The sequence below is a fragment of the Drosophila innubila genome, assembly GCF_004354385.1.
Source record: "Drosophila innubila isolate TH190305 chromosome 2L unlocalized genomic scaffold, UK_Dinn_1.0 4_B_2L, whole genome shotgun sequence".
NCBI lineage: Eukaryota > Metazoa > Arthropoda > Insecta > Diptera > Drosophilidae > Drosophila > Drosophila innubila.
This window is the reverse complement of record NW_022995372.1, coordinates 10,272,761-10,291,192: the sequence shown is the minus strand read 5'-3', so window position 1 is coordinate 10,291,192 and position 18,432 is coordinate 10,272,761. Positions and strand designations below refer to the sequence as shown.

General features: G+C 40.4%; 6 protein-coding genes across 6 annotated transcripts; 3 read left to right on the top strand and 3 right to left on the bottom strand.

Moving 5' to 3' along the window:
* Nucleotides 1–159: 159 nt before the first annotated feature.
* Nucleotides 160–3,473, bottom strand: LOC117781898. Its single transcript, XM_034618780.1, has 4 exons — nucleotides 3,365–3,473; nucleotides 3,209–3,300; nucleotides 2,428–2,716; nucleotides 160–1,956 (listed from the first exon to the last, which is right to left on the bottom strand). The coding sequence occupies exons 1-4, from the start codon at nucleotides 3,370–3,372 to the stop codon at nucleotides 273–275; spliced, it is 2,073 nt and encodes a 690-aa protein (XP_034474671.1). The 5' UTR covers nucleotides 3,373–3,473; the 3' UTR covers nucleotides 160–272.
* A 360-nt stretch (nucleotides 3,474–3,833) lies between these two features.
* Nucleotides 3,834–5,809, top strand: LOC117780340 (zinc finger protein with KRAB and SCAN domains 8). Its single transcript, XM_034616825.1, has 2 exons — nucleotides 3,834–4,409; nucleotides 4,463–5,809. Exons 1-2 carry the CDS (start codon nucleotides 3,879–3,881, stop codon nucleotides 5,408–5,410), a joined length of 1,479 nt encoding a protein of 492 aa, XP_034472716.1. The 5' UTR covers nucleotides 3,834–3,878; the 3' UTR covers nucleotides 5,411–5,809.
* A 1,555-nt stretch (nucleotides 5,810–7,364) lies between these two features.
* LOC117780873 (pinin) lies at nucleotides 7,365–9,966 on the top strand. The gene is made up of 3 exons (XM_034617552.1): nucleotides 7,365–8,585; nucleotides 8,890–9,517; nucleotides 9,584–9,966. Exons 1-3 carry the CDS (start codon nucleotides 7,957–7,959, stop codon nucleotides 9,923–9,925), a joined length of 1,599 nt encoding a protein of 532 aa, XP_034473443.1. The 5' UTR covers nucleotides 7,365–7,956; the 3' UTR covers nucleotides 9,926–9,966.
* A 470-nt stretch (nucleotides 9,967–10,436) lies between these two features.
* Nucleotides 10,437–12,550, top strand: LOC117794524 (endoplasmic reticulum lectin 1). The gene is made up of 4 exons (XM_034635162.1): nucleotides 10,437–10,665; nucleotides 10,721–10,835; nucleotides 10,901–11,721; nucleotides 11,776–12,550. Exons 1-4 carry the CDS (start codon nucleotides 10,513–10,515, stop codon nucleotides 12,250–12,252), a joined length of 1,566 nt encoding a protein of 521 aa, XP_034491053.1. The 5' UTR covers nucleotides 10,437–10,512; the 3' UTR covers nucleotides 12,253–12,550.
* A 26-nt stretch (nucleotides 12,551–12,576) lies between these two features.
* LOC117794523 (UDP-glucuronosyltransferase) lies at nucleotides 12,577–15,050 on the bottom strand. Its single transcript, XM_034635161.1, has 3 exons — nucleotides 14,969–15,050; nucleotides 13,624–14,520; nucleotides 12,577–13,568 (listed from the first exon to the last, which is right to left on the bottom strand). The coding sequence occupies exons 2-3, from the start codon at nucleotides 14,349–14,351 to the stop codon at nucleotides 12,641–12,643; spliced, it is 1,656 nt and encodes a 551-aa protein (XP_034491052.1). The 5' UTR covers nucleotides 14,352–14,520; nucleotides 14,969–15,050; the 3' UTR covers nucleotides 12,577–12,640.
* Nucleotides 15,051–15,711: 661 nt separating this feature from the next.
* On the bottom strand, nucleotides 15,712–17,747 carry LOC117781381 (UDP-glucuronosyltransferase 2B15). Its single transcript, XM_034618133.1, has 2 exons — nucleotides 17,053–17,747; nucleotides 15,712–16,992 (listed from the first exon to the last, which is right to left on the bottom strand). The coding sequence occupies exons 1-2, from the start codon at nucleotides 17,724–17,726 to the stop codon at nucleotides 16,083–16,085; spliced, it is 1,584 nt and encodes a 527-aa protein (XP_034474024.1). The 5' UTR covers nucleotides 17,727–17,747; the 3' UTR covers nucleotides 15,712–16,082.
* Nucleotides 17,748–18,432: the final 685 nt, after the last annotated feature.

Sequence of the window (18,432 nt, the reverse complement as noted above, 5' to 3'; positions counted from 1 at the left end):
AAATTTTAATATATTTTTCAACAATTTTTGTACAATACAAAATTAAACATAAATATTAGATGCAAATTCCAGATATGCAAAAAAATGTGTTGCAAAACATTAATAATACAATAAAAATTCAAAATAAATTAATATTTCTAATTTTATTTATTTACTTCAAAAACAAGAGTTAAAGTTTTTTTATAGTACATTTTTAAAATAAAAATTTATCCAGTTTCAGAATACCCCATTCAGTAATATTGTATCTGTATATTACCTGGTTTCAAATGCTCTCACAACGTTACCGTTTCCATATATCGCTCAAAGGATTGTGTGAGAATCGTATGATCGGGAGCCAGGTGAGTGTCGGCCATAATTGCCAACCTATATTTGTCTCCAAATCGATGGAGATTTAGTGATAAGCAGGTCTTTGATTGCGGCGGCCTAAACAACAGCACATCTTGCACCCGCTGTCCCCAGGCAGACAGAAACTTTGTGTCCGCTGCTCCGTAGATCTCAGTGATAGTAACAGGAAAGTTATAGGAGAAAAAGTTAATGAAGATCTTTGTTAGCACGTGGGGAAACAGCGCCGTTAACACACTATACTTGGTCTGGCCAATGGAGGCCAAATAGATCATGATCTGCTGTCTCCTAATACGTTCCACAATGTCATGAAGTTGATGCGCCTTAAGGGCGTCGGGGGGTCCAAGTGGTAGCTGCAGGAACACCACCCCGCCAATGTGTTCCGACTTATCGCCACTGCGATCCGTAAAGTAACCCTTGGAGATGGTTCGACAAGTGGTGTTCAATAGCGTTGGCACCGCCGCAGTGTCTGAGAAAGTATTGAAGTAATCATGGACAGCACCCGCTAGACAGGCCAAGCTAAAGTCGGATTCGCGAATCTTTTGGCCAAACAGATGCTGATGACGTTCACGCAGCAGGGCCCCATCGATGGAACGACTAAAGGAAACGATCTTTCGTCCGGCATAGGATTTCTTGTGCAGAATGTTGAGTTCCTTTGTTGGATGGACAAATAGGACCTCAAAGATGTTGCGTGGCGCCTTGAATACCTCATAGCAAATCTTGATCAACTCGAGCTGGGCATAAATTAAAAGCGGAACATAGAGATGGAGACGGGCACAGTAGGTTGTGCTATAGCTTGTATGTCCGCGGAGCACAACATCGAGCAAGGCCAGCAGCTCACAATAGATGTGATAAGGCAAAAGGATGACATGATTCAGCGCCAATTGGCCCACGAATCGAGTCCAGGCCTTCACCATGTTAGCCGGTTGGAGGCTATTTCCGAGTGCGGATCTTGCCACTGCCCAGTTGAGATTACGCTGTTCCAGCTCACGGAGAAGGATGAGATACAGTGTCTGCATGACACCCACATCATGGCGATATCCTCCAGACCGACGATGGAGTTTGCGCCGCATCGATCGAGTGCGCCAATAACTCAGGCAGACATTAACGAACACGATGAGGACCAGGGACAACAGCTGGCTGAGATTCTGGGCATCTGGATGCGCCCTGACGCCATCGGGCGTATCCAGAGATTCAAATTCATAGATGAACTGTTGCCAGCGACAACTGACAAGGTGCAGCACATGGTTCAACAGTTTACTTATGTGCTCCGGCTGTCTTATAAAGTGGGACAACTGATTGCTGTGCGTTGGCATCGCTAATTCATCCTGCAGGTTTAAAATGGTCTTCCGATCTGTGTCCTGAAGTAACAGCATCTCACCCACATGCAAATCTTCTTCCTCGGCGATGATCAAATGATGCAGCTTTACAAGTATATAGTAAGGCTGTGAGGGATCCGAGTTGGGTATGACAGTCACCTGCCATTGCGGCAAATCAGAGGGCATATATTTAGCAGCCAATTCACTGACGTATTCCTGGATGTTGGACTCGTTCACAGGACGACCTCGATGTTTGTGCGTGCCCAACAGGACGTGATTGTTAATGTTGAAGCCGCTAAAGGACAACAATAATTTATGGATTGCAATTATTATGAACTGAAAATCTGTATCGATTCTCTTTTAAAATTTTCAGAAATAGTGTTCAGAATACCGAAATTTGGAAACAGATTTTGAAATAATGTTAGCACAGATTTCGAATAAATATTAATTTTAAATTAAAATTAGGACAAAAATAATCAAAATAACCCTTAAATATTTTATAAAAAAGGCGGGAAATTATTTTTGCTTATATTTTTGATTTTGTAAAAATCTGCATTTTGCGATACCATTATTTGGTTGTATGCAGCATCAAGGAGTGTCCACAAATTGTGTGCCACATTATTTAAAAATCCAATAATATATAATAACTTTACATATATTGAAATTGATTTTCGACTTTTCTGACTTTGCATATTTTTCTTTCCATCATAATGTTTTATTCTGTAAATATTCTGACTTGTATGAGGTGCCATCTTTATCATCTCACCTGCTATCATTGACCCAGGCATAGTGACCCCAGCACGTGACCAGCTTCTGTCTCAACTTTGGAAATTTCAGCATGCCCGCCTTATCCTTTAACTCGATCAATTGTTGGGCATAGGCCCGTTTGATGCTCTCAAAGTCACAGGATCCCTCGACCTGGAGGAGGAAGTGAAAGATGCCGGCATTCTTAGGAGTATCGATCAAGGTGCGAATTTTCTTTGACTTGGATATGGTCAAATTGGGATACTTGATGCTCAGCAAATAATTGGCCACTTCGTTGGCAAAGTGCGCGCCTGCAATAGATACAAATAATACTGATAATGAACCTTGACTATACAAATACTCAATGATCATTAAAGAAAATGAAACAGAACCTACGAAGCAGCTTATCGCTGGTAAATTTTTATGAGTAATTCACATGGTCAAGGTTCAATTGGTGGCTCGTCTGGGTTCCGCAAAGGTGCAACAGGTAATCAGCGACGCATCGTATTGTTATTATTTATAAACAAAGCTTATCAATGACATAAGTGTGCTATCGCGCCCCACTCCACCTCCAATTTCTGACAAGGCTTCTCACATGCGAATCCATTAATAATTGTACAGAGTATAGAGTATCTGTGAAGCAGTGCATCCTTTGGCTGACTGGGCGGTTAGTCAACCCATGCCTCGTTTATTTATAGTCGGCCTGTTTGATCTGTTTTAATTAATGGCCTATCAATAACCTGATAATCTATGTCAGAACTTGTCGGATTATTGATTGAGCAGCTGGAGGATTATTTACTTACACAGAAATGATAGAAGCAAAAATGGCAACATCATTAGGGCCACCATGAAGCACAGCAAGGTCTTCAGAAATGATAAAAACTCCTGCCAAATGCTGTAAAAGCCCCTTATTTGTAATTACACATCCATAGTACACATTTTCTGGAAATCTTTCATACCTTTCCATGACTGCTACTACTATATGTACTATATATGTGTAGCGTTATATACGTTTGTTTTACTTGGCTTTTCTATCACTTAGCACGCCCGTTCTATTCAATGTACTAGACATAACTGATCTCACAGCCGAAGCTCTGACGAAGCTTCAATTCTCTTATCAGCAATTGATAAGACTGCTCCTGTCTCTAGCAGAGCAGGATGAACACAAATCCCAAAGCAACTGATTAATTATTTAAATATATTTTGTAATTTGATAAACATTTTTTAAACTACAAAAATGTAAAATGTATATTAAATATGTGTGATTTAAAAATAACGTGCAACCATTTGAACTACCAGCATGTTATGCAAAAGTCCGCGTTTTAAGTGAATAGCAAATAATATGGGTGTTATATGTGAATGGCAAAATGTTGGAAGTGTGGCCACCCTGTTAAAACAGCTGTTGCATATTCAAACAACTAGTCGGATTATTTACATACATTTTCATTGTTGATATTATTAAATAAAATAAAAATGAGTGCATCGCTGCAATCGCCTGTCCTTCAGCCCACATTGCATCAGCCACTCCACTCAAAAGTCTCAAATTATTTAAACAATCAACGACGCACTGGACAATATTGTGATTTGCTGCTTGAATTGGACTCGGATGATGCAGCCTGCACTTGCAGCGTTCATTTTTGTGTTGTGGCTGCTCAAAGTCAGCTCATAGGTCTCAATCAGCAGAAGCAACAACAATTTTCCATACAAAATCCGTTAAAGGTTACGATACGCAACTTCAGCTGCACCGTTTGCCTGCATACAATTGTTGACTTCTTCTATGAGGACATTGTATCCGTGTCAAAGGAACACGAGTCACATTTTCGCGAGTTGGCCAAAATATTGTCTGTTACTGAGCTCTTGAATTTGTACCAAATTGAACAGGTTAGCGACGACAGCTCAGGTATTGAGCCAAAAGCAATGGCAGCTGGAGATGTTGAAAATAGTATTCTGCCACCTGCCAAAAAGCCCGATGTTGTATTTGAAAATCAACAAAGCTATTTTAAGGTAAAGAGACGTAATGCATTAGTCAACTTTTAAAACGTTTTTTTCGATTCCAGCTAAAGAATCCGCGTGCCGTTAAGTCCAGTAGCAAAATCAATTACTGTATAGGTTGCGATTTTAAATGCTACCAGGTTCAAAAGATGATTGACCACATGACCAGTTGTGAGCCATCGCATTTAACGTGTTCGCTCTGCGAAGTTGGTTTTCTGGATTGGCGAGTGTATGACGCTCACCTCCGTCGACATGGCTCTGATATGCGCAAGCCCTTTTTCTGCCTGCAGTGTGATAATCACTTCAGCACTCGAGCTGCGTTGCTTATCCATCAGCCGAAACACTCGACAGAAACGCCGCATGTCTGCACGCATTGTGGCAAGGCTTTCAAATGGAAGCAAGGACTTAACAACCACATGTTGGTGCACAAACCTGAGAAGCAGATGCTCTGCGACGTCTGTGGTTACAGCACAACTCATATGAAGGCTCTCAAGAGTCACAAACTACTACATACCGGCGAGTTCTTTGCCTGCACCGTTGCGGGCTGCAAACATCGAGCGAATCGTAAGGAAAACATGAAGCTGCACATTGAGACGCATAAGCAGGGACGCGATTTCATTTGTGAAATATGCGGCTGCAAGTTCAGCCAGAGTAAGAATCTCAAGCGACACGCACTGAAGCACACGGAGGGTGGCCCAAATCGTTACAAGTGCCAGTTGTGTGGCTTCAGTAGCCATCGCTCAGACAAGATGAAAGAGCATGTGCAGCGTGTTCACACGGAAAAGGCTGTACAGCTAGAACTGTCGGAGACAGTCGACAGCTCTTTTGAGAACAAAATGCCCGATGATTTCGCTTTGCCACCGATTGACGCATTGCCATCCGCAGGAAAGGACATTAAGGCCACAGAGCAGCATAAGAATTACCGCAAAGTCACAAGAGAAGTTCCAACAACGGTTGTAAAGCGCCTAAAGACGCTGTTACCAAAACAAACTTTTGGCGAGAATGGGAAATGAGGAGTACAAAACAAAATGTAATTGAATTGAGAAGCCAAGCTATTGAAAGACCGGCTACATTAGGTTTATTATAATTATTGTCTCAATAACTTAAAAGACAGTTGAATGTATCCATCTTCAGAAAAAGAATTGAAGAGCTGGTCAAATGAAATTGATACGTCAATGAAATGACGTGCCTTAAACCTAACAACTGGCTAACAGTTTGCAGCGACTTCAGCTTGATCGAAAGAGAGAGGGCTTTAAAGAGAAAGAGTACGACATACCGAGAGTACTCAAAGCTTTCGTTATTCATATGAAATGCAGCCACAACCATTGTAGTTTGATATTTCAAATCGAAAAGACGTGTCCTCAACTAAAATACAACCTAAACTCAAACGTGTCTTTGGCATCATAAAACAATAGCTCACGAAGTTTATTTGCAAAGAATCGAAATGTCTGAGGCTCAGTTTGACAAATATGAGCACTATAATTTTGATTATGACAAGCATATATTTTCTGGTCACAGCGGCAAACAGCGCTCTAAGAAAGAGGCCAGCGATCACACCAATCATTTTGATCCCTCTGGGCATTCCAGAAAGATTTTAACTAAACTGATAAACACCAACAACAACAATAAAAAGTTTGCAAAAACTCAATAAAATGCGATAGACAAGTCATATTGAACATAAATTAAATAAGAGTGAAAGGTAGCAGGAGGTAAAGCAGGAGAAACTGGAAACAGGAGAAACTGTGCTCACAAAGAACAATGAACTTTCAAATTTGCACTTAAACATACCTACGTTATACTGTATTTACATCTACTTTAGTTACTATCTTTAGATATTGTACGTATAGTAAATAAATAAAAACCATTCAAATCATATTTACAACACTTGTTATTTCTAGCACAAAGGAAATATAAACAAGATTACGGGGTGTAAGTGTGCAAAAGTATTTTGCATTTTAGCTGAGCTCAGCTTTTCTTTTAATCAACGATTTTAGCGATAATAATTGGCAACTGATTACTATACTTACATGTAGTATACATCCTTACTACCTTTTATTAGTCAATTTATTCTATTTCGTTGAAATATAATTACATTTACATTCAATAGTTGAAACGGATCCACCCTAAAAATAACAAAGTCTTTACTCTTTTTCTCAATTTGCCGTCTTTTTACTGCGTAGATGTTATTATTTGGTAAACAATCAGCAGACAGTTGATCAGGTGTTTCAGCAATGCATTAATCAATATTATTATAATCATTACCTTAACTTCCATTAATTTCATTTCAGAACATACTGGATTTTTTTAATACAAAATTATTATTTAAGTTCCTACTACGTCCTGACTTTTAGCACGTACGTGAGTACATATATTCTTATACATATTTATCACACTATTATTAAAATTTATCAACTGACTTTAATTTATATTGAAAATACTTACATATTTTCTTTGTTGACGATTGAAAAATTTAATTAACCACGTCCTTATTTTGTAAATGCTATATTATTTATAATAATCTAATACTTTAATTAAGCAAAAATATACAACGAGTGAAAGAAAATAAAGAATATGCCAATTTTATTAATATTTTTGTAAAAAAAATTTTATTGAAAGATTAATTGTTTACTTTTAAGCTCAAAGTTTATTGTATTCATCCATTAGGGTATTTAATCTTCGACTAGGCAAAGTTAACTGCTTCTACAATTATTGGAGGTACATCATTGTGGGTGGCTATAGACCACAAGCTTTGACACAAAAAGGTAACATATTTATTATTAAACTCTTTCTTGTGGTAGATATCTTTCTTCAAACTTAATGAAAAACACACGCTTGGGGTTTCTATATATGTATGTACAAAGATATATTTGTATATTGTATGTAATCCACATAGATGTGTGTATGACTGCATATTTCTAGTATCTAGATCGTGACAAAGTCCGTGGCACACGCCATGTTTCGAGACACGGATTGGGGCTGGGGCAGCTCATTGATATTAGAGTATTCGTTATAAGATCGATCTTGAGCTGGTAGAACATCCAATCTCCCTTTCTCTCTCTCTCTCTCTCTCTCTATCTTACTCTAGGGAATTACAGAGGAAATCAAATTGCTCACTTTCACCGCGAAAAAGAATTTCAGATAAACAAGTGAAGGCACATGGCTGGATAGATTATTGAGAAATGAATGGATCGTTGCGAGTAAACGGGATGGATGAGTACATGATAATTGGTAGTGCATTCGGTGCCGAATGAACCGTTAAATTGAATCTAGAGCAGTGGCCCAATATTCGAGCAATACGCTGTCAATAGATTAGCACCTTTTAGCGTTTTTCGAGTTTTGACGTTGATGTTCTAGATACAGATGCGAGTATCTTTGGCCCTAAGAAGATACATTTCTCTTGTATTAACACCACACACACACACTCACACACTCATGAATCTTTGGGCTTTCAACTGAGTTTTTCTGGCACATCGTAAGAGTTTCTGCGATTAGTTTGGAAGTGGATTCCCAGCCGAACGAACGGCAGTTGCCTCTCAACAAAAGGATAAGGATACACACCATGCTAGGATACTCAGATATGTCAACAAAGCCACAACGGAAGCCTCTGACCGGAGTTTGGATGCTCGTCTTGGCCCTATTACTCTTCGCTCTCACCCTCACCACAGTTGCCATGCTGGAAGCTGGACGAGCACAGACCCAAGAGGATCAGGCCAATGCGGGAAATGTGTTTCTTGTGAGTCGTCTGTGGACCACACACTTCAGGGCGGCCACCAATGAAACGGGTGATGAAATCCCAGCCACCGTGGAGCGCGTAGCAAGAGATGCGACCAATGTTAGCCACAGCAATAACTACTACGAGGAGCAACGTGCCGTGGTCGTCAATGCGGAGAGTGCTCCACCAATTCTGGCCGAGCGACAAGATCAATTTGGGCCGCCACAAAGTAGAATGGATTCCTACGAAGCGGATCCCATCTACGAAGCAGCCGATGAATATGAAGTGCAGCAGTCATCGGAGGAGCGTGAATCAGTTGAACAGACACCGGGGGAGGGCAGAGCAGTATCCCAGAGTCGTCCCTTTGACTCCTACTACGGCCAATGGCAGCATGATTCCAAGAAATTAGCTCCAGCATCTGCAGAATCATCAGATCCAGCCTACAATTATCGCAAGTTGCCGCCAGCCTCCAATCGGTAAGAACATCTAAAGAGATCCCAACTGGCATAGACCCTGTACTTGTTCAGTTGGTGAAATTTGTGAAATTTGTTTGAAATTTTCAATTTGTTTTATCGATTAATGGGTTCGGAAAGTCGTGTTAAGTTTATACATTCCAAGTTTGTTGGGCCTAGCTTTTATTATCTCTAAGATCTAGGTGTTTATACACATTTATATATCGACACTTATGTACTTTGTAGACCCTTTATACACTTAAGTATAGGGTGTAAAAACTGTTTTCATTTCATGCCCTAATCTCAACCAATAATCCTTTATTTATAGCCCACCATATCCAGTCTACGATGATATTTATGATTACCCCATGGGCTTTCAGCCACGTCCTAAAGATCAGGCGATCCCCAAGCAGGTCGTGCCCACCCAAGCTAGTGCTGTGGCCAATGTGCCGGTTCCCACGGAATCCACCCTGGTGACCGTCTTGAAGAGCCTAAAGCAAATCTGGGATCTTTACCAGGCATTGACGAGCGCCTGGAATGCGGTATCTGAGCGTCATCAAGAGAGCAGCGAACAGTTGAAGAAGGAGCGTCTGGAGAAGCAACGTCTGCGTCAGCAACAGCAGCAAAAATTGAGAGTTAACTCGAAGAAACCGCCTCGGATCGAGGGCGAGAAGTTGACCAAGAAGGCCAAGGGAACGACTACAACCACCAGCACAAGCACCACTACCACCACAACAGAATCGAATGCGTCCAACGAAGCGACAGCAGCCCCTGCCAAAGGAACCAAAGGAGACGATGCTCAAGAGAGCTCAGTCCGTGGTCTACGCCAGAAACGAGAGCCGGAATCTGCGAGCACAGATGTGGGTGAGGGGCGTTATATCAAGGGTGATCCGCTCAAGGGCTACTACGATTTCGTTATCACCGAGGGATCCTACAAGTTTTGGGCTGCTTTCCAGGCAAGAAATGCATATAAAACAATGTATCACATAAAATAAGACCAATTTTCTCAACTTAATTCTCAGGTTGGCACAGCTATTTTAATCATCTACTCCACATTCGCTGCCATCTACTATTCCAAGGTGAATCCATTGACCAGCGATTATGATTATCAGGATTATCTGGGAGCTAGTCGTTCGCTTTCCGGCGCCGATGATGATTTTGTCGACGACAGCGATGACACAACCACGTCAACATCATCTACTTCTCGTATCATGGATTGGATACCACGCACTGCGCATTCCATAAAATTTATAATGGATGCCATTGATAAAATACCATTGGATCATGATGAGAAATTAGAAAAAGGCTGGTCAACGGGGAGCAGCGAAACAGCGACGTCAGCTGAGACAACAGGGGAAAACTAATTTTAAATATTTATGAAAATAAAACTAAACTTGAAAGAAAATCTATTTTGGTTCCGTAACTCTGGCTTTAAAAATCGCTTTTAGCTTATAAGTTATAATATCATTTACTTCTTCCCAATTATTTTGTCAAAGAAATTCTTGGTATATTACAATTATGGGCTGATAAGTTTTTTATCTTAAAGAGAATTTACAACAAAATTTATCAACTTATAATTTTGTTGGACAGTGTAATTAGTACCTTGTCTTTGTTTTAAACACGTTCGTTCTGTTTTTTGAGCGCGAATGAAAGACCATCACAAAAAATATCACATTAATTTTATCTTATTTCGAATTAAAAATTTTCATTAAATTATTATTTTATTGCAACATTGTTGCAGTATGAACTAAGAACAAGCTCACATTTAAATTTAACGCCCGTACTTTTTTATAGCTTGCACTCACTGGTTGCCATTCACCACGCAGCGTCGACATCTGTCATTCACATCAAAACATCAGCTGAAAATCATCTGTTTACTATTTTTTAGACGACGTGTATTTTGCATTTGTTATGAAAATAATAGTTGAAAAATACAAATAAAACAATAAAAATGCATCTTACTGCACAAACTATAAAGAAAATGGCGGGCTTTACGATGCTGCTTGGTTTGATGGCCATGGCAGCAGCGCACGAAGCCAAGGACTTTGACGATTCCGTGCTCTACAAAATAGATTTTGAAGTGCCTGATTTGCTGGGTGAACCGGTAAGTTAAATCATTAAATTCCAGAAATATTGAAAATGTTACACGTTTGTTGTAGGTGGTGGGCAATCATCTGCGAACATTCTACACACAGGAGAAGGAAAAGTATGAGTGTCTCATACCCACCTTGGAGACGCCCAAAGAGGAGGAGAAGACCAATCAACCAGAGCTGTGTAAGTAGTTGCTATCTACGAGGGTTGATTTGAAATTTAATGACAAAAATTAATACTTACTGTAGCGCCGATTGGGATTCTTCAGCCAATATTCTCGGCGCCAACCTGTTCATATCGCATCGAAGCCTATTGGTCGTATGAAATTTGCCATGGTCATCATGTGCGTCAATACCATGAGGAGCGTGAGGGGAAAAATGTGAAATTTCAAGAGTACTATTTGGGCAAATGGAGTGAGGAAAAGACCGAACTGGCTAAAAAGGAATGGGAGGCGGAACGCAAGGCTGGTGGCAAGCCAAAGTACAAGACTCTAAAAATTGATAATACTAGATATCCATATTTTGAAATGGAGTTCAACGATGGCACCATGTGTGACATTATAGAGGCGCCTCGCACCACAATGGTGCGTTACGTGTGCTATCCGCATGGAAAGGATGACATTTACTCATTCAAGGAAACATCGTCCTGTAATTACGAAGCTATCATCTTGACATCGTCGTTGTGCAGCATTCCAGCCTTTCATGCAGAAGAGACTAAAGAGATTTCCATAAAATGCTTCAATTCACAAACGGAACCACGCAAGCCATTGAGTATGCTACGCCAAGAGCTAAGCGAATGGGCAGATAGCGAAAATGATTTGCTGATCTCAAAGGAAAACAAAGCACCAGCCAAGTTGTGGTCAAAGACGGAAGGCGATACGGTTACGTTTAAGTATAGCGGGGATGTGGACAAAATCATCTTGGAGCTGATGGCTAATGGCGAAGTTGATGGAGAATATGCATATCAGCAACTCGTGTTATCCAGAGGCTCGCAAACATCAACTCCACCACCGGTCAATGATTTGACACCCCTTAAGGAATTTATATCCGGCAAGAACTGTCTAACAGGCGTAAGTAAAAAGGGATATTTCGTAGTTTATCGATGTAACTTTCCGTATCTGCAGGGCACCGGCTGGTGGAAGTACGAGTTTTGCTATGGAAGGCATGTTCGCCAGTTCCATAAGGATAAAAACAGCGAAGTCGAGCTATTTCTCGGATATTTCTCGGAGGAAGCGCACCGACAGTGGATAAGTTCCCATCCAGACAAGGGAGGCCGACAGGGATTTTCAACGTCCTTATGGCACCACTACGCAAAGGGCACCCACTGTGATAGCACTGGCTTGCCACGCGAAGTGGACGTTAAACTAACCTGCACGCCAGTTACCTCCAGCGGTACAGCTGTGTCCATGTATTTGTTGGAGCCAAAGACATGCCAATATATATTAGTTGTGGAATCGCCCATCGTTTGTGATCTCATGCATTACGCAGACGAAAACGATTTAGTGAAACCTGAAAATTTACAAAAGATCCTTTCGTCTGAGAAAAAAATGGCAACTCCCGCTGTTCGGAATGTAGACTCCGAGGGAGAAATACGATCCTAGATTCCACGAGTTAGTATCTTAATAAACAATAAAAATAAATTAAGTATACCTTTGTATGCACTTCTTGTTAAAATGTATCTTCTTGAATTCTGACCAAATTCGAAGTGACCACATTCCCGAAGCGAAGACACAAACCAAATTATCGTAATACGATCATCGTATGGCAAAATATTAGTGCATGCATCAACCCAATAAAAGCAATTGCTAACGACAGCTGAAGATGACGTAAATTATGTGAGACCTACTATCAGATTCCCTGTAACTAATATTGACACTAAATTAAAACGCTCTTTCTCTCTATATTTAATATAATATTTAATTTAGTTAATTTTGTAAAAAATGTATTTACTTCGATACCTTCACATCGTCCTTATTACTATAACTTAATTTAGTTTTTCTTGACTTTCGTTTTTTGTGTATTCTTCTTTGAGCAGCGCTTGCTACCACAGCATTTCCTGCAAATAAACTTAAACAGAACTATGTTGATCATGAGGACAATGGATAGTACTACAGCTAGTAGCACATAGAGGTCCACGTTACTGCTCTCGATAGAGTTCATGTGGACCAGGGGACTCTGCATATGGGCAGCACCATGATGACGGAGCACATAGTTGGTCCAGTAGATAACCAAGTCTCGAGCTGTCATTGGACGATCGCGATAAAGCTTGGAGAATTTCTGGAGTTTGTTTGCGTAGCTGGGATTCTGCAGTAATTCTTTGATGGCAGCCTTAAGCTCGTCCGTCTTAAGCGTGATCAAATCCAAGCGAATTCCGTAACCCGATTGAACTAACTTATCGGCATTTCCCGGCTGATCGGCAAAGACAGGCAAGGCCAGCATGGGCACTGCATGGTACTGAGACTCGGCCACGCCTCCTTTGCCGGCGTGAGTAATAAAGAGTTTGATTTGGGGATGGGCGAGAATGTCGTCCTGTGGCAGCCACTTCTTATAGAGAATGTTTGCCGATTTTCCGGGAGTATTCTTAAGATCGTCCCATTTCCAAATCACATTCTGTTTTAGACCAGACAGTGTCTTGAAGATCTTGTCAATGGCTTCAGGCTTAATGTGATCGCCTTTGAGGTTACTGCCCAGACTGAAGAGTATCGCTCCATGCTTAGAATTGTCCAAAAATTCCTTGATGTCCTCTGGTAAAGGATCAGGCTTGTTCTTAATCTGAATGCCGCCAACCTCAACCACTCCGGGCACATTAGGCCGAATGGGTCCTTCGCTAATGGAATGACTATTGCAGAATACAACAGACACGTTCTTCTTGGCCTGCTCATAGCTGATCATCGATGGATCATTGCCAAACAGACGCCTTAAAATGTGGAATCTTTATAATAAAGTCTATAAAATTAGAGCGGCAAACTTACTCGTAAAATCCAGCATTTTTATACTCCAAATAGTAACCAAGGGCCCGGAAAGATATTGTGGCGAAAAAGTTGGTCAGACGCTGTTTGAAGTTCATCACCTGTCCCAATTGAACAGCAACGTTCATTGTCGGCACTGAGGCGGTTAGAATGGGATTGCCAATAACGGCATCGATCTGTTCCATTGGTGGTCCCGACCAGCTTACAATCAACGGACAATTGAACTTGGCACCGAGACCGACCTGATACATGTTGAAAAAGAATCCCACAACGACTGCATCGAACTTATTGCCCTTGTTCCTGTAGAGCTCTGTGAAACGTTCATCGTCCAGCACGTCCACCTGCTTATTGATGAGCAGCTGAAGGGATCCAAACATGGTCTTCATGGTGGTGATCATCGAGGGCTTCTCTTTCGCCAAAACGGACATGCCGTCATTGAGCGTCTTTTCATCGCTCTCGCTCATCGGTATCACAATGTGTTTGATGCTCTTGTGGGTGACCTTTGGTGGCAATGATGACACGACCGTCACATTGTGACCATCCTCGGCCAAAGCCTTCATAACCGACATATGGATTATTAGATGCGAAGGACTGTGACTGGTAAACACTCCCAGAATGTTAGCCCCATCCACAGGCGGAGAATGGATCACTGCGATCATCGCCAGCACCAGACCCAAAGCAGTGCAGGAAATCAAGTTACGACCTCGTTTCGTCATGTTAACGTCTTTCATCGAATGCAAGTAAAACTAAGTTGTCTGCTCGAAACACAATCGTTTTATATATCAGTGTTCAGGTTTCGTCAGCTTTAAGTAGCAGTCCTGATAAGCGTAGATATTTATTGATAAGCGACGTCCAATCGCCGGCAACCACATTAATAGAAATCCAACTCCGTTCTATATTCTGCAAGTGTTTTTTTTTAAGAATAACAAACAATTTGTTGTTAACCAAGTCATGATTTTGGAAATCAATGGATTAGTGCAATCACTTATCATTTAAATGAAGTAACTTTATTAAAATCTGGTGAAATTCCTATGTACGAGTATATGTATGTAGATATGTATGTAGATCAAAGACGACAAAAACATTGGTTTATGTGCCACTTCTCGTAAAAGTTGTCAAGTTCATAATGTCAAGGAAAGTGCACACGTAATTGAATGGACTTTGCCTGAAGTTTAGTTGATCGCATTTATTCTGCAAGCGCGTGATTTTTTAGCCCGGTTATATATGTATGTATATTAATAATTTTGGTAACCAAAACAACAACAACAATAGAATGACACTCGCACTCAGAAATTAAAAATTCATTTTAAATACTAAAAAAAACACTTTGGAATATAAAAAAACAAACCAGCAGAAATTGGCGCTCGACACACGCAATTCCGATGGCAACGAGGCACTGGGCATTAAATATGTATATCAGACAATGGGATTGTCGGAGAACAGACGCGAATCAAAAACAATACGAGAACTACACTTTGAAAAATCTACTACATAGTAGACTGAATGATTGTTTTATTAATATCGTGACATGTAAACACAACTCAAGTGATGTAGGCGTCAATAAAGATATTGTTATCCAATTTCTAAAAATAACTTGTAAACAATTCTTAGTATTATCCTCTATTTTACCCATGCTCAAGATACAAAAGTGCTTTGATTAGCACAAAAAAAAAAAATTATCCTCTATTTACAAAGATTTAGGAGAATTCTAAAATTATCTCGAAAATTTTAAATATGTGGGAAGTAGGGTAGTGTTTGTCGAAATGTGCACTCGGACGATTAAGCTTTTTGGTAGATACAGAGCTTTGTAATTTAAAATGCTTTTTCTATGTTTATTGTGTAAAAAAATGTTGAGATCTATTTAATTTTTAAAAGTTTAAACCTTTTAAAGAAAAACACAAATACTACAATCATTTTGGTTTTGGTTTTTTAATTTATTGATTTACTTTTATATTTTTTTTCTAGCTTACTTTTTTAAAGTCATGTGTGTTAAGTTAAAAACGGTGTCTTCACTTACTGAATTCCACATTAATTTTAATGAAATATAGTACCTTTCATGATATATAAATAAAAATGTAGAAGTTCAAGTTATCTTCATGTATTTGATCTTGTATTTCCAGTAGGTTTCTATAAATTCTTTTATCTTTAATCTAATAATTTTTTGCTCAGTGTTCATGATCACACACATAAAGCGAGAGCAAGAGAGCAAGCGAGAGAGCGAGAGAGACAATTGACAACTATTAATAGTCAGTGCGAGTATTGGAAACTTGTTGATTCTTACATATAATAATAAGAGAATGTAATCATGATTGTACATGTTTGTACAAGTGTAGATATGTATGTTTTATCTCGATTTTGTAATCGTGGAGGTAGTTTACTATATAATTGCACTTGCACCGCACATCGTGTCGTATGCTTAACAATATCACTATATCAATTAGAATCAACTCTGTTGAATTTGATTAATTGCTCTTGACCTTGATCACCGATTGTCGTCGCTGGCAAATAGTTCTGAACAAAAGTCGGAGGAGCAACACGAAAATGATCAAAGAGCCACAGAAGATCAGCAGGAGAACGGCGTACACATCGATATTGTAGCGTGCGACAAATCCGAGCCGTAAGCTGGGACTTCGCAGATGATAGGCTCCATTGTGACGCATCACATACTCCGTCCAGTAGATGACGGATTGCCGTGCCGTGAGAGGACGATCGCGATATAGGGCTGAGAATTTGCGTACATTATCCCGATACACGGGATTATGCATGATCTCTTTTATGGCCTCCTCCAGGTGTTCCTCCTCGATCGTAAGCAGCTCCAGGCTGCGTCCAAAGCCTGAAGTTACCATATTCTGAGCATTTCCCGGCTGATCACCAAAGACTGGCAACGCCAGCATCGGCACACCATGAAACTGGGCCTCTGCCACGCCCCCTTTGCCAGCGTGTGTGATGAATAGCTTGGTATTCGGATGAGCCAGGATATCGTCTTGGGGTAGCCAGTTGCTGAAGTATATGTTTGATGCATTCCCCGGCTTTGGAAGCTGATCATCCCATTTCCAAATAACACGCAGGGACTGACGGGACAGCACCTTGTAGAGGGTCTCCATGATGTGGGGCTCAAAGTATTTGACCTTGACATTGGTGCCCAGGCTGAAGAAGATGGCACCATCTGTGGCATTATCCAAAAATGCGGCCAGTTGCTTGGGCAAGGGATCCGGTTGCTCCTTGATCTGTATGCCACCAATTTCAATGGACTGCGGCACCGTTGGACGCACAGGTCCCTCACTATGGGAGTGATAATTGTAGAAGAGCAACGAGATCCTTTGCTTCACTTCATCGTAGCTGGGTAAGCTGGAATCATTTCCAAAAGCCAGCCTAGAATATAAATCCAAGTAGTTAAATGATTCTCTAAGAGAGTAATTGGTAATTCCTTACTCGTAGTATTTGTTCATGTGGTACTCGATGCCAATGCCAATGCACTTGAAGAGTGTCCAAGTGACGAAGTTTCGCATACGCCACCGGAAGCCCGTTGATTGTGTGTCCGACATGCTGGGCACATAGGAAGGATCGTAAATGTTGCCAACGCTATCGTCGACAAATGTGAAGGGAACTCCAACCCAGCTGAGGATTGCGGGCACTTGCAACTTGGCAGCCACGCCCAATTGAAAGTCGTTCAACACGTAGCCCTGCACAACGAGATCAAACTTGACCTGGGGATTCTCATAAATGGCCTTGACATTGGGATGCAACAGAAATTCATATTGAATGGTCAGAAAGGATACCGACTGTGTCAGCGTATTGATCATTGTTTTCCCCATGCCTATTTTCTTCTTTGATGATCTCTCCAGAATTTCGCTTAATCCATTCATGCTCTCTTCACTCGGTGGTGCCAGGATCAAGGTTATATTCTCGTGCCGTGTCAGTTTGGGTGTCAACATGGACACAATGGTTATATTATGTCCTCGATCCGCCAGAGTCCGCATCATCGACATGTGCACAATTAAATGGGACGGACTAAATGTGCTGAATAATCCCAATATGTTGGCACCCCATACGGGAGACACCACCAAGGGAATTAGGAACAGCAGCAGCAACGATCTGTTCACCATTCTGATACGAGCTGTTGATCTCGCAATGTTTAACTGAATTCCGAGCGGGAGAGACAGTCCAATTTATTGTCTCCGGTCAGAGAGATTTGAGAGCCATAGTCTCTCTATTGTGAAACTTGCTGTGAATAGATGACTCCGCTAAAGCAAGGGAATTGATAACTGCTTGAGTGAGATAACAAGTAAATTGAATGTACTCGACCACAATATACCCTAAATCTAACTCTAAGATTGCTGGTTCTCCTCATATACAAAAGTAAAATATAGTAGTTAATTTTTATATTGAGATTGATTGACCGTAATAAACTCTTTGATTATTATAATTATAGATATAAATATTTGTAAAGAAAAAGAGAACTGAAAAAAGACTGTGTTAAGAGAATTGGTACCCAATTCTCAAAAATTATACCTTTTTTTCATATTAAATGTGATATGAAATATATTAATATTTGGTGGCATTTCACAGTTAATTCCATCTTTGTTTACTTGCTTATACAAATACTTATATTACCACTTCCTTGGTTACAGGGTATCAGAGTGTATGCACTGACAAGCTAAAATGATTAAAGCGATAAGCTCTGATAGCACTGGTCAAAAACTCTTGACACAGGTCAATAAATGCCTTAGCTCTATATTAAGTGCTTCATATATGAACACAATCAGATAATCAACTAATAAGAAACCTATAATCATTATGAACGACAAAACA

Coding starts and splice junctions, on each gene's coding strand:
- LOC117781898 (XM_034618780.1), bottom strand. Junction 2,717..3,208: donor TTTGCTTCTATCATTTCTGT/GTAAGTAAATAA, acceptor TATCTATTGCAG/GCGCGCACTTTGCCAACGAA. Junction 1,957..2,427: donor GCCTGGGTCAATGATAGCAG/GTGAGATGATAA, acceptor GTTGTCCTTTAG/CGGCTTCAACATTAACAATC.
- LOC117780340 (XM_034616825.1), top strand. CDS start 3,879: ATGAGTGCATCGCTGCAATCGCCTGTCCTTCAGCCCACATTGCATCAG. Junction 4,410..4,462: donor ATCAACAAAGCTATTTTAAG/GTAAAGAGACGT, acceptor TTTCGATTCCAG/CTAAAGAATCCGCGTGCCGT.
- LOC117780873 (XM_034617552.1), top strand. CDS start 7,957: ATGCTAGGATACTCAGATATGTCAACAAAGCCACAACGGAAGCCTCTG. Junction 8,586..8,889: donor TTGCCGCCAGCCTCCAATCG/GTAAGAACATCT, acceptor CTTTATTTATAG/CCCACCATATCCAGTCTACG. Junction 9,518..9,583: donor AGTTTTGGGCTGCTTTCCAG/GCAAGAAATGCA, acceptor CTTAATTCTCAG/GTTGGCACAGCTATTTTAAT.
- LOC117794524 (XM_034635162.1), top strand. CDS start 10,513: ATGCATCTTACTGCACAAACTATAAAGAAAATGGCGGGCTTTACGATG. Junction 10,836..10,900: donor GACCAATCAACCAGAGCTGT/GTAAGTAGTTGC, acceptor TACTTACTGTAG/CGCCGATTGGGATTCTTCAG. Junction 11,722..11,775: donor GCAAGAACTGTCTAACAGGC/GTAAGTAAAAAG, acceptor CCGTATCTGCAG/GGCACCGGCTGGTGGAAGTA.
- LOC117794523 (XM_034635161.1), bottom strand. CDS start 14,351: ATGAAAGACGTTAACATGACGAAACGAGGTCGTAACTTGATTTCCTGC. Junction 13,569..13,623: donor AAAAATGCTGGATTTTACGA/GTAAGTTTGCCG, acceptor CCACATTTTAAG/GCGTCTGTTTGGCAATGATC.
- LOC117781381 (XM_034618133.1), bottom strand. CDS start 17,726: ATGGTGAACAGATCGTTGCTGCTGCTGTTCCTAATTCCCTTGGTGGTG. Junction 16,993..17,052: donor CACATGAACAAATACTACGA/GTAAGGAATTAC, acceptor TTTATATTCTAG/GCTGGCTTTTGGAAATGATT.